The 13,245-nt window shown below is 42.6% G+C and overlaps 1 protein-coding gene across 1 annotated transcript in view; it reads left to right on the forward strand.

The window, feature by feature from the left end:
- Positions 1–12,471: 12,471 nt before the first annotated feature.
- Positions 12,472–13,245, forward strand: part of DGKK (diacylglycerol kinase kappa) — a 174,401-nt gene continuing 173,627 nt past the window's right edge. Inside the window, exon 1 of the mRNA XM_027534554.1 lies at positions 12,472–13,142. Coding sequence (XP_027390355.1) covers positions 12,627–13,142 — 516 coding nt within the window. The 5' untranslated portion in view covers positions 12,472–12,626. The remainder of the gene's footprint in view (positions 13,143–13,245) is intronic.

A 13,245-nucleotide genomic window follows, 5' to 3' on the forward strand; every position in this document is an offset into this window, starting at 1 on the left:
AATAGAAATACAAGAAAAACTGCCTTTGCATACCGGAGGAAATTGAATCCAAAACTGGCAGTGGGGGAAGTTGGTAAGTTCACAACTCGAAACAAAGAACCTCCAAAGGCTTAGCAATCAGTGGTATCAGTACTTCTATAAGTGAAGGTGAATGGGAGGTTTAAAAGAAGAATATTACTTGAAACTTTTATTAAGCAGTTAGATCCCAAGATCCCCTAAAAAACTTCACAGTTAGGTGATTGTCTCTGCCCTCCTCCCTACCAGAAGATGTGAAGTTTATTCTCTAGAGAGAGTAAAACATAAGTTCTCTGGACTGGGGAAGCATTGAGCATAGCTGAGGCAGAGGTATTATATGGAAAACTTAAAAATTTCACATTTTGATGGTTGAGACCCCTAGTCCCTTATCTCACTTGGTTCTCAGAATGTTGGCAGTCAGCTGTTAGGCAGAGTATTGGAATATTCTCCTTTAAGAATATGAGAAATCTAAGAAAAGACTTAAACACGCTGGCATATGTGGTTGTCCAATGAAATGACCCAACCAGATCATCTTGCAGTGAAGCTTCTCATGGTAGATAGACCCTAAGGTGATTGTCAATGAGTCCCACCTCCTGATATTCATGCCTGTGTATAATTTTCTTTTCTTAAATGCTGTTGAACCTGTGACTTGCTTCTAACCAATGGAATATGGCAAAGGTGATTCATTCCCATCTTTAAGTTATGATATATAAGATTCTGCTTAGCAGATTGGAGCCAGAGTCTCTTCTTCTGAACTAAATGAAATCAGAAGTCATGTTGGGTAATTCCACATGGCAAAGAACTCCACATGGCAAAGAACTGCCAGCAGCCTTAAGGAACTGTGGGTGGCTTCCAGGACCTAAGGGCGACCTTCAGCCAATAGCTAGCAATAAGCCAGAGTCCTCAAGTATATGATCACAAGGAAATAAATTCTGCCAAAAAACTGAATGAGTCTGAAAGCAAATTCTTCCCCAAATTTTTAGATGAGAATGCATCTTGACCCACACCTTGATTCACCCTGTGAGACCTTGAACAAAAGACCCAGCTATGCTCTACCCCTCTGGATGCATAGAAACTGTGAGATAATCAATGTGTCATTTTAAGCCACAAAGTTTGTGGTAATTTGTTATACAGCAATAGAAAATTTGTGTACTGAGATAGTCTACAAGTCTCAATAAGCACCCTGATCTTCTAATCACAATTTTTAGGAACTTATTCATAAATATGAGCAGGAAGCTAAGGATGATGAGGTATCTGAGAAAAGTCTCTGATATCAGGGTAGAGATCTAAACCAACAAATAAATCAAAAACTTAAAAGAAATAGGGAGAGAAAAAAAATATTATCCTCAAAGAAATTCCAGAAGCTGATGCCTCCACCAACCAAGAACAGGATGATACATAAGGGCGGGGGGAGAGAACACTCAGAAAACAAATTAGTCTTAAAAATTCCTGCTTTTGAATTTCTTATTAGAAATTGTCATAAAATAAGGAATCTGTCTGGTCTCTATCCCACGATCATGGGATGGAGCTTCTAAACTCTTGGAATTTCTTGAGTGATAAGATTGTCTTTGTTATTCATGGTAGGCCTCTGGGACTGTGCCGAAATTTATGCTAATTAGGTAACTGATGGGATGACTGTAGATAGTTTCAGGATGGGAGCCGGCCATGCTGGAATGACCAACCATGTGACGAGAGAGGCAGGGCTTTGAGCCAATTATATAAGTCCAACTTGATATCTGGGGAGGGAATGGAGAGCTGGAGATTGAGTTCATAATTCAACCAAACATATCTACATAATGAAACCACTAAAAACTCTGGACAGGAAAGCTCAGGTGAGCTTCCTGATTGATTGAATACATCAATATGCCAGGAAAGCAATGCATCCTGATCCCATGGACTCATGGGAGGAAGGGTATGGAAGCTTCATTTTGGGGACTCCCCCCTCCCCCGCCCAGACTTCATCCTATGAATCTCTTCATTTGACTAGTCCTGATTTGCATCCTTTATAATAAAAATGTAATTGCAAGCATAGCACTTTCCTGAGTTATGTGAGTTGTTCTAGGGAATTACCAAATCTGAGGGGATACTGGGAACCCCTAAGTTTGTAATCAGTTGGTCAGAAATGTGAGTCACATGGAGACCCCTGAATTTTGGCTGGTGTATCAAAGGAGGGTGATCTTATTGGAAACTGTGCACCTAACCAGTGAAGTCTGTGCTAACTCTGGGTAGCCAGTGTCAGTATTGCAGAAGGTTTGGAAGATAAAACTGAGGAAATCTTTCAGAAGTAAAACAGACATAGAGATAAAAAGAGATAGAAAATAAAATATAAGCAAATTACAAGATCAGTGCAGGAAGCTCAATATAAGAATAACATGACTTCCAAAAAATAAGTCAGAAAAATTGGAGAGAAAAAATATGAAATAAATAAAGAAAATTTATCATAATTTAAAGGACAGTTTTAAAATTTAAAGGGCCCAAAAAATGCCCACCACAATGGAAGAAAATAGATAAGCACTACTAGGACTGTGAAGAAAGCTGAGCGCCGAAGAATTGATGCTTTTCAACTGTGGTGTTGGAGAAGACTCTTGAGAGTCCCTTGAACTGCAAGGAGATCCAACCAGTCCATTCTGAAAGAGGTCAGCCCTGGGATTTCTTTGGAAGGAATGACGCTAAAGCTGAAACTCCAGTACTTTGGCCACCTGATGTGAAGAGTTGACTCATTGGAAAAGACTCTGATGCTGGGAGGTATTGGGGGCAGGAGGAGAAGGGGACGGCAGAGGATGAGATGGCTGGATGGCATCACTGACTCGATGCATGTGAGTCTGAGTGAATTCCAGGAGTTGGTGATGGACAGGGAGGCCTGGTGTGCTGGGTTTCATGGGGTCGCAAAGAGTTGAACAGGACTGAACGACTGAACTGAACTGAACTGAGGGTATTTCAGTGTGATATTGCATATTAAAGGCAAAACAAAAAACCTAACAACTTCCAGAGAAGAAAAAAATTGAAGGTCACTTATAAGATACCCCAGGTAGCTCAATGATAAAGAATCTGTCTGCCAATGCAAGAGCCGCAGTATCCATGGGTTCAATCCCTTGGTCGGGAAGATCCCGTGGAGTAGGAAATAGCAACCCACTCCAGTATTCTTGCCTGGAGAATCCCATGGACAGGGAGCCTGGCAGGCTATAGTCCATGGAGGTGCAAAGAGTTAGACACGACTGAGCACGGATGCACCTTGTAAGATATAAGAATGGCTTTAGGTTTCTTAAAAGTTAGGAACTAGAACACCATGAGGCAATGTCTTCAAAATTATTTAGGGATATCATGGGATGAGAGCAGTACCACAAATCTACAGTGCAAACAGGCCATACCGGAGAAATTCAAAAGAATGTCTTCCGAAGTTGAAATTGATAGAAGAGTCAATGTTCTCAATGCTTTCAATCTTCACATATTTGGAGAATATTTAGTTAATTGGGGAACAGGTTACAGATGAAGTAATGTTGAGTATATAGAAAATTAAGAAATTGAATAAACAAGATAATTATCAGGTCCATTAAAAACAAACAGATGTGCAAGAAAGCAAAGGTAATCACAGCATGCTATATAACTTTACTGTGAATAGAATTTCCCTAGTAATAATAACATAAACACTGAATATGGATGTAATTAAATTATGACATAATTATACCAGGAAATTGGTGAAATGGGAAGTTTATGTTTGTGTGTACATGACGGCTGATGGTGATGATGAGCTAACCTCCCCTTTTCCATAGAATACTTTAATCTGAAAATTATGCATTAGCTTTATAAGCATGCTATTTGACTAAAGGGGTTGAAAGTAGTTGCCTTTGGGAGGTAGATAACAGGAGTGGGCTTCTCTGATCGCTCAGACAGTAAAAATCTGCCTTCAATGTGGGAGACCTGGGTTGGAAAGATCTCCTGGAGGAGGGCATGGCAACCCACTCCAGTATTCTTGCCTGGAGAATCCCTGTGGACAGAGGAGCCTGGCGGGCTGCAGTCCACGAAGTCCCAAAGAGTAAGCACAGCACAGCACAGCACATAATAGGAGCAGGGGACACTGACAGCTGTGACAAATGATTTTCTCTCTTTAAACTGCATATAAAGTAAAAATTTTAGAAAATAAAAACTACTTTTAAAAGAAAATTCAAGTCATATCATGTCACCAAATTGTTTAAAACTCTTAGTAGTTTACTATTGCAATTAGAATAAAATTCTAACTCTTTCCCATGATGTATAGGGCTCTGAATCATGTCTAACTATCTTACTTCAAGTATGCTCTCTTCCAAGAAGCTTTCTCTGATTCATTCACAGGATCAGTGATATTTTGTGCTAGAACAGACTTTAAAGCTAGCTGATCAAGTTCAACTATCTTACTTTATCTCATACCATTCCCCGCATCACCAGTATCTAGGCCCCAGCCCCTCTGGTCTACTTTCTCTTCTTCAAACACAACAAGCTTGTTTCCAACTCAGTGCCTTTGTGGTCCCTATTCCCTCTGCCAGAAATCACTGTCGCCAGATCTTTGCATGGCTGAATCCTTCTTTTCATTCAGGATTCAGCTGAAAGTTGCCCCTTTAGAGATGCCTTCCACAATCAGACAAACTCCAATTGAGGAACAGTCTGAAAGTCAGCTGACCTGGGCTCTTCAAAATGTCAGTGTCATGAGAGAAAAATTAAAGCTGGGACTAGTCTACATTAAAGGAGACTAAAGAGACAAGAACAGTTACATGCAATTTATGATTTGACTCTTTATTTCTGTTTTTATAAAGCTATACTGAGCATTATTGGGACAACTGGAGAAATTTTAATATATAGTGTTTAAATAATAGATAATAGTGTTATTGTTAAAATTCCTAAATATGGTAATTATATATTACCATGTATATATTAAATATGTTAAGTACATATATAAATTAAATATGGTATATATTACATATATATTATATATAACATATATATATTAAATATGGTAAATATATATGCAAGAATGCTTTTGTTCTCATGAGATATATGCTAAAATGCTTATGAGTGGAGTTCATGATGTCTGCAATTAATTTCCAAATGATTTAAAGCAGAGAGGGAGAGAGAAAGTTTATAGTTTATAGATATCAAGTAACTGTGGCAAAATGTTAACAACTGGTGAATATTAATGAAGAATATATGTGTTCACTATTTTATTCATGCAACTTTTCTGTAGAATTGAAAACTTGCCAAATCAAAAGTTGGAGGAAAAAAATCTTGAACTTTACTTAGTAGGTTTGCTGATAGTGTATTTGTGAAGTAATTCCAAACTACCTTGCATATGTAATAGGATTAGGCAAATGAGTAAAAATATTGACCAAAGGAGCCCTCTAGTCACTTTTTATCGTGTTATCCTGTTTTGTTTTCATCATTACATTTATCATCTCTACAGCATTCATTTTATTTGTGCATTTGCTTAATGCATAAAGCCCCTACCCAATAAATGTTATTTAAGCAGAGATGGTGTCTGTCAAATTTACTTTTGAATTCTCAGCATTCAAACAAGTGCCTACCTAGCACATTGATATTTGTCTTGTTTATTCAATTTCTTAATTTTCTATATACTCAACATTACTTCATCTGTAACCTGTTCCCCAATTAACTAAATATTCTCCAAATATGTGAAGATTGAAAGCATTGAGAACATTGACTCTATCAATTTCAACTTCGGAAGACATTCTTTTGAATTTCTCCAGTATGGCCCGTTTGCACTGTAGATTTGTGGCACTGCTCTCATCCCATGATATCCCTAAATAATTTTGAAGACATTGCTTCATGGTGTTCTAGTTCCTAACTTTTAAGAAACCTAACGCCATTCTTAGATCTTACAATGTGCATCCGTGCTCAGTCGTGTCTAACTCTTTGCAACTCCATGGACTGTAGCCTGCCAGGGTCCCTGGCAGCCCCCCAAAACCCTTGGGTAGAAATAATGGAAAAGGAGAACTGCAATTTTGCCCCTACGACCAAGGTAAGGCTCTGACGCACAGTTGCGAAAGGGTCTTGTTATTTCAGAGACCTGTGAAGTTGAGATAGGAAAAAGAGAGAAACTCAGCCTCATTCTGGCATGTGGACTGTGCTTAAAGGTAATAACCACTACCTGAAATGGCAGTGACCCCAAAGGTTACAACTACAGGATAGGGACTTAAAACTAAAATGTGAATGATGATGGAGAGGTCCTGGAAATGACTTTTAATGCTTTAATCTCCATCTAAGACACCTGAGTTATGTGACACCTTGTCCTTGCAAGTCACTTCAATTGTGTAAAGACTTCCTGAAATGCCCTCTTCCCACAGAGCTGATGAATGGTGCATTTCCAGCTAACTTTCAGTAATGGAAGAGAACTACAGGGAAGAGAAAATGAGGCCCCTAAGAACACAGTTGGTAATTCTTTGGAAGAAAGGAAATCTCCCTTACTTCTCAACTCTTTTCATCACAGCAGTTTTGCCTATCAATGTCTTTTTTTTTTTTTTTTTTGTGAGACCTTAGTTCCCTTGCCTGGAGAATTCCATGGACTGAGAAGACTGGTGGGCTACAGTCCATGGGGTCATGAAGAGTCGCACACGACTGAACAACTAACACGTTTTTTAGTTTCACGAACAAGGATTGAATCCGGGGCCATGACAGTGAAAGCGCTGTGTCCTAACCACTGGACTGTAAGGGATCTCCCCAGCCTCTCTTTTTCTTAATCTCCTTTCCCTACCTGTTTCTCACTCTTCCATCATTCCTCCCCACCAGGTTGGTGCCAGAAAGAAGTGCTTGTGGAGAGTGGTGGGATAATAAAGTAATTACGTGCACGGATAATCCTTACTAAAACAATCTCTATTTTTTTCATTTTTGGATAAAGACACAAACATGCACACTCAAATACAGAGAATGACTAATGCAGTTGTCTGCTTGCCTCCATTATTGACGTCATACCATGAGGGTTCTAAGACAGAGTCTTTTCTAGTCATTCCAAACACCATTACCTCAGGAATGCTATCAGCTCTTTGCTTTCCCTCATCCTACCCTCCCACACACCTGTGATCTGTCACACTACTGCTTTCTCTATGGCATTAGAGCAATCTGTTTTCTCTTATTACTCCTAGCTCAGTTTAGATCCTTGGCAGTTCTTGACTGGATGGCTGTTCCTCATCAGCTTTTCCCCATGTTAAAGCCATAGTAAGTCAAAGATACTACAAAGATCCACTTTTCTTATCCTCCTTCAGATTGTCCTCAATCTCTTAAACTGCTTTCAGGTCCACAACCATCCCACTCCTGCCTCCTTAAGACTTTTCTCTCATCTCCTCTAGTCTGTTGGTCATTCCTTATTGGTTAGAATTTCAAATTAGGAACTCCATTATGATGTTGAGCCCACTGAAGTCAAATGACCCCATTATGGACTGAATCCAAATGTATAGGCAAGTGGTTAAGCAGGTTGGGCCAGAAGCCTTGGCAGTAAATACACAAAACTAGAGGCTGCAACAAAAATAAAGAATCATAATTTCACAAGTGACCTGAAATTAACTGGATACCAACTCAAAGGGAGCAAAGTAGATTTTGTACATGCTTCCAAAACTAAATGCACTGTCAAGGATAATTTTTCTCACTAGTTAGTTTTATCATTTTGCCATGTCACCCCTACTCAAACAATATTCATTGACTCCCAATTACCTTTACAATAAAATTTTCAAATCCTTCAGTCTGGCATTCAGTGTCTTTTACAACCTGCCTTCTTCCTACCACTTACACTTACTCTGCTCTAAATTCATCTTTCATCAATCCTTGGTAGGGTCCCCCTACCTCAACCAATGACATATTACCACCAGGTTTCAATCCCTGCTCCTCTCCCTTCAGCTTCCTTCTTATTGATTCATATTAACTGCATCATTCAAGATCCACTTCAAGTATGCTCTCTTCCAAGAAGCTTTCTCTGATTCATTTACAGGATTAGTGATATTTTGTGCTAGAACAGACTTTAAAGCTAGCTGATCAAGTTCAACTTTATCCCTTCACCCCCTTTTTTCAGATGAGAAAACTTTAGGCCCAAAGATAGTAAATGATTTGTATAAGGTCATGCTGTAAGTTTCGCGGTAGCAACTTAATCTGAAGCCAGAGTTCCTGACTCCCTTTGCAGTTTCCTTTCCACACTGTCACACTTTGTTCCACTGCTACACCCCATGTGCACAAAGTGTGAAGTCATAATCATAAACTGACATCTGTGCTTGGATTTCTTTTCACCTGTAATTGTCCTGTTTCAATCACCAAGTTCTAAAAATTCTTGAGGGAAAGGACATTGTCTAATATTTCTGCTCCATCTTCTCCTTCCCCATCGCGGCTAAAAGGGCTGTATATACCTCGGACTGGCAGTAAATGCCAGTTAAATCTTAACTGTGGAATGCTTCACTCAAGAAAATAAAAAACAGAACCAATAAAACAAGTACACACTGGGTGAATTATTATATTACATACATATTCAAAAAGATTCCTCTAAGCAGGGGCCTCCTATAGTGAGGTTGGCTACAGATCATTAACTACCATCGAGAGAAAGAGTGAGAGTTGAGAAACCTAAAGGTAAAAATGTAAGAATCACTGCTCCTCTTACAGGCTCAAGAAATAGAAGGGCATTAAAGCAGGGTTCCTGCTTTGTGATGGAGAGGATTCATGCAGCCCCTGTCTCACAAACCCCAACTCAGCACTACACTCTGGGAGTTGAGTGACACAAGTTCTAAATGTCTGTTCCACCACTAATTATCTCTGTGACCTAAGACATATCATTTAATCTCAATGGACTTGTGTTTTCTCATCTGTAAAAGGTTAGAGGGATGTGGAATGGAAGTCCAGACTTGCTTTGCCTCACACATTTGCTGTGAGGCTCAAGTGAGATAATACATGTGAATGTACTTTAGAAAGCAAAGGCTCTATATGAATACAAGATATTAACTCTTAAACCCCCAATCTTGGATCAATTAAATCCTATGGGACTAGAGCAAGTGAAAGATAATGGGTTTGCATGTTAATCCCATTGAAATTAATTGTCTGAATCCTCTACCTTCCTCAGTAAACACTGTTCTTCATCCCATCTCTTTATTTTATTTAGTAGAGTATTCTAAAGGTTGTTATTTTGGCTTTTCACATTGCCAAGGTGGCAGAAGTGGGGGAGACTGGCAGCTAAGACTCAGTAAAGGCACCTATTTCATCCCCAAATTGCTCTAAAAGGGAAGGTTTAGGAAAATTGAAGCTATGGGTCAAGGGAAAAAGGGGCTTCCACTTAGCTCAGCAGTGTCACACTCTCACTCAATAGTGAAAAGAAAATGAAAAAAAAGGAGTAATAAGAGCTTTAATTTGGCCACATTTCTTGGGTTTTCTCTACTTTGCCTCTCCAGAATTTCTAACAAGCCTGGAATCAAGGATCTCTGTTTTGACTTGGATTTACTTTATTTTGTGTGGAAGTGGGATAAATGCTAGGGGTGGGGGTGAGGTAGCATATTGCATACCCAAAGGTATGAGCCCACCATACTGATAAATCCTTCATCCTGCCCAATTGGATAACATATATAACATGCCAAAAAGTCCCAGCTGAGGGACCATGTCTGCCCTGGGACACACAGAATCATGTCCACTCAAGCCTCTGTGGAGATGGTCGTCATTCTTACTCTTATGTAGCTCTTGGCCCTTTTGTCAGTATTGTTGAATTAGAAAAGAGCCTCTTAGGAGATCATCAATCATCTGGAATATCAAATACTTTTTAGAAGCAATTCAGAGGAGAAAGACATCCTAACCGGTAAGCTGCACATCCATTTAGCAGACATTTCCTGAATCCTTACTATGGCCTCAGCACTGGGTTACGTTTTAAAGAAAATACACAAGCATCCAAGTAAAACTTTCTCTCTAGGAGACCAGTAGACTATGGGGGAGAGGAAGGTATAGATAAGATACAGCAGAAGTGTCTCCCTAACTCAAGCACCAATCAATCCATTCTAACCACCCTCCCCTTCTCTCCCCCGCCCCACTCCGCTGCAAACCGTGGTCCCATGCAAAGCACTGCATTCAACACTGAGCTGATGAGGGAATAAAAAGCAAAACAAAACACTGCTGACACATAAGGCAATAAGGCAGCTTCTGATGTGCTGAGAACTTTCTATTAAATTAATCATAATACAATCTAGCCAATATATCTCTAGTAACACACCCTAATGGAGCAAAAGTCACCCACAAACAACTATTTTAACATTCACCCTCAAACTAACCTTGCAGCGAGACTTTACATCATACATTTTGGACTCCTTGTGATTAAATATAGAAGAATAGACAAGAGTATCAATTAACATATATAAAGCAATAGCTCCAAGTTTTCCTCTGGTGGTGCCCTGCTTGATGACACCTGGTCTATGCCAAACTGCACCCCATCACTCTCTAACCCAAGAGGTCATTCTACTCAATGACTCCTCTGCCTTCAGCTCTTCTAATATGCCAGGGCCTAGTGAAAATAAGATTTAAATGTGAGATAATGGCCCTTTCTAAGGTTAGAGATTTCACCAAAGCCTAAAAGCCCAAGAAGTGAGCTCCAAGCATAGGCTTACTGGCTGGTCAGGTCTGGCATCTGTATGTTCAGTCCTGAACCCTTAGGGGTAAAAGCAGCTTGGCTGCTTGAGTAAGGGATAGGAAAGAGGAAGAAAACCCCAAGGAGGATGAAGAGGATGAACCGTCTGTGTGGATTTACTGGAAGGAGTTCTGCCATCAGTGAAGAACTTGATAGAAAAGGTTCACCTCCCCTGGACTTCTCCAGCCCCAGAGGTTAGAGATGGTCCCTGTGGTAGCTTAGTAGCTGTCAAGCAGTGTAACCCTTCTCCAGAAGAGTGGGTTGAGGCTGGGATGCTGCAGTGAGGATCTGGGAAATGCAGCTCTCATCAGAGATTCTGGTCTTTGGACGGGGATAGGGGAGACTGTCTTCTGAGGTGTTAATAATAATAATAAAGCAAATATTATTAATATTTAGTGCTGGGATGTGGTGTGGGAAACAGAAAAATGTTGCAGATTCTAGAAAATTCCGGGTGGGTCACTGTCAGTTAGCAAAAGAAGAGGGATTAGTGGAGGATATGGTCTGGGAGGAAACGGGGAAAGGAGGGGCTGCAAAAGAAGGGCTGCCATCCACAACAGCAGCATTATGTGTGTCAGAGATTAATTCAATTGTCATATTTCAAATTAGGTTTATAGGTGCTCCTTCCCCCACTCCCACAGAGCAGTGACTTAACGAGCTGTCATCTCAATTTTTAATTGCAATTTTTCAGTATATTAGCATCTAAAGTCTAGCTCTGACTGAGGTGATAGTTTGTATGTACGTGAACATGTACATGACTAACAATCGAGAGAGCTTCTAAAGTCTCCAGATGCGGTGGGAAGGGTGATGCGGCAGGCACCGGCCGCTCTTTTTTGCAAGAGTATGCTTCGGAGGTATCAGGAGGTGAAAAAGGTGTGAGTGTTGCAGTGAATTTCCTCAGCCCAAGATGCACACACACACATTAACAAGTTCAGTAAAAAGTCCTCCTGAAACCTGACAAGTCCAGCTAAAAGCAAAAGGCAGTCTCCTACCGTAAAGGCGAGCCAGACAGACGCCCGGCGGATCGCTGCGGATACCCGGGCAGCCTCAGCTCAGGAGAGCACAACCGAGCCGCCGCTACCCGGGCACTCTTGTCTGGTTCTTGGGCTACATCCGCGGGCTGCGGAAAGCCAGGGCTGTCGCCCAGTTTCATAACACACGTTTCCCGAAGCACTCTCAAACCCTGTACCCTACGGCAAACCTCTTGGATCTGGCAAAGGTCAGAAATGCAAAAACTGAGACAGGGGACAAATTTTACTTCAATGCAAAAGATTGACCACACACACACCCATTTTACTTCAACCCCAAAGACTGAACACATACACAGACACAGAGAGAGATACACACACCCCCAACCCCGTGCCACCTAATTTCTTTTCCCTGGTTAGAAAAAAAGGATTACTTGCCCACAGAGGCTTGGAGATGGGGGGCAAGAGGTTGGTCCGAGGCTAGGTTCACCTGCTGCTGAGGTGAGAGAGCAGTCACAGGATGGAAGCCGACCTGAGCAGCAGCTCACAGCTGGGTGGTAAGGGGGATTGCAAAGACCCTCAAGTTCGCTTTTAGCTTTTTATTTTTTATTTTTTTCGCATTTGCGTCACTAAAGGGTTAAACACAGCGGGGCTCCAACACCCCCCTCTCAACGCCTCCCCACTCCCCCTCCCCTTTGTGTCTTCCCCCTCCCCTCCCGCGCGTCGCTAGGAGGTCATCAAGCGCTCTGTCCAGTCCGCGTTCTCAAGCCCCTCCGCTTCCCGCCCATCCGGCCCGTGGCTGCTTACGAAGAGGTGTGCGCTCACCGAGGGGCGTGTTCCAGCACTGGGAGACGCCGAGCATCCCCCGGTTAGACCTCAGAGCAGAGCCAGCCATGGAGCGGGGCGGGGGAAAGTTTGGCACCTTGAAAGGGGTTGTTGAACTGGGGTGGGCGGGGCGCCCGAGGGTACTTTAGCTCTCCGAATTCAAGGGCGCCCGCTGCCCGGACCTGAGGCGGTGTGCGGCCATGGACCGCGGAGCTGCGGCGGCCCAGGGCACTGCCCCGCCTCAGGATGGAGAGCAGCCCGCGGAATCTCCAGAGCCGCCGCCGCCGTGGCCGCCGCCGCAGCCGCTGCTCCTGCCGTCGCCACCGGCGCGGGCTCCTCGGCTGCTCCGCGCGCCTTCGCCGGAACCGGCACCGCAGTTCTGTCCAGAGCTTGCTCCAGAACCTGGTCCGGAGGCGACCCCAGAACCAGCCTCAGAACTCGACACAGAACCGATCCTAGAACCAGATAGAGAACCAGCCCCAGATCCAGACCCTGAGCCGATCCCAGTACCAGCCGTAGAACCGGCCCCCGAGCCGGCCCCAGTACCAGCCAGAGAACCAGCCACAGAGTCCTGCCCTGAGCCGGCTCAAGTGTCCCGTCTGGAGCAGAGCCCAGCACCACATTTATTGCAGTGTCCGGTGGTCGCTCCAGAGAAGGGTCTAAGGACCTCGCCAACGCCGCGAACACCAGTGCCAGTGCCACTGTCCAGTATAAAGGTAAGAAAAAGACCCCCTGGGGCGGGAGGGCTCGTAGCCAGGCGAGGCCGTATGGCTATCCTGCTTTCGGGACTCTGGGCACCCTTAGCATCCCATTTGGTTG

This window comes from Bos indicus x Bos taurus, chromosome X, assembly GCF_003369695.1.
Source record: "Bos indicus x Bos taurus breed Angus x Brahman F1 hybrid chromosome X, Bos_hybrid_MaternalHap_v2.0, whole genome shotgun sequence".
Lineage (NCBI taxonomy): Eukaryota > Metazoa > Chordata > Mammalia > Artiodactyla > Bovidae > Bos > Bos indicus x Bos taurus.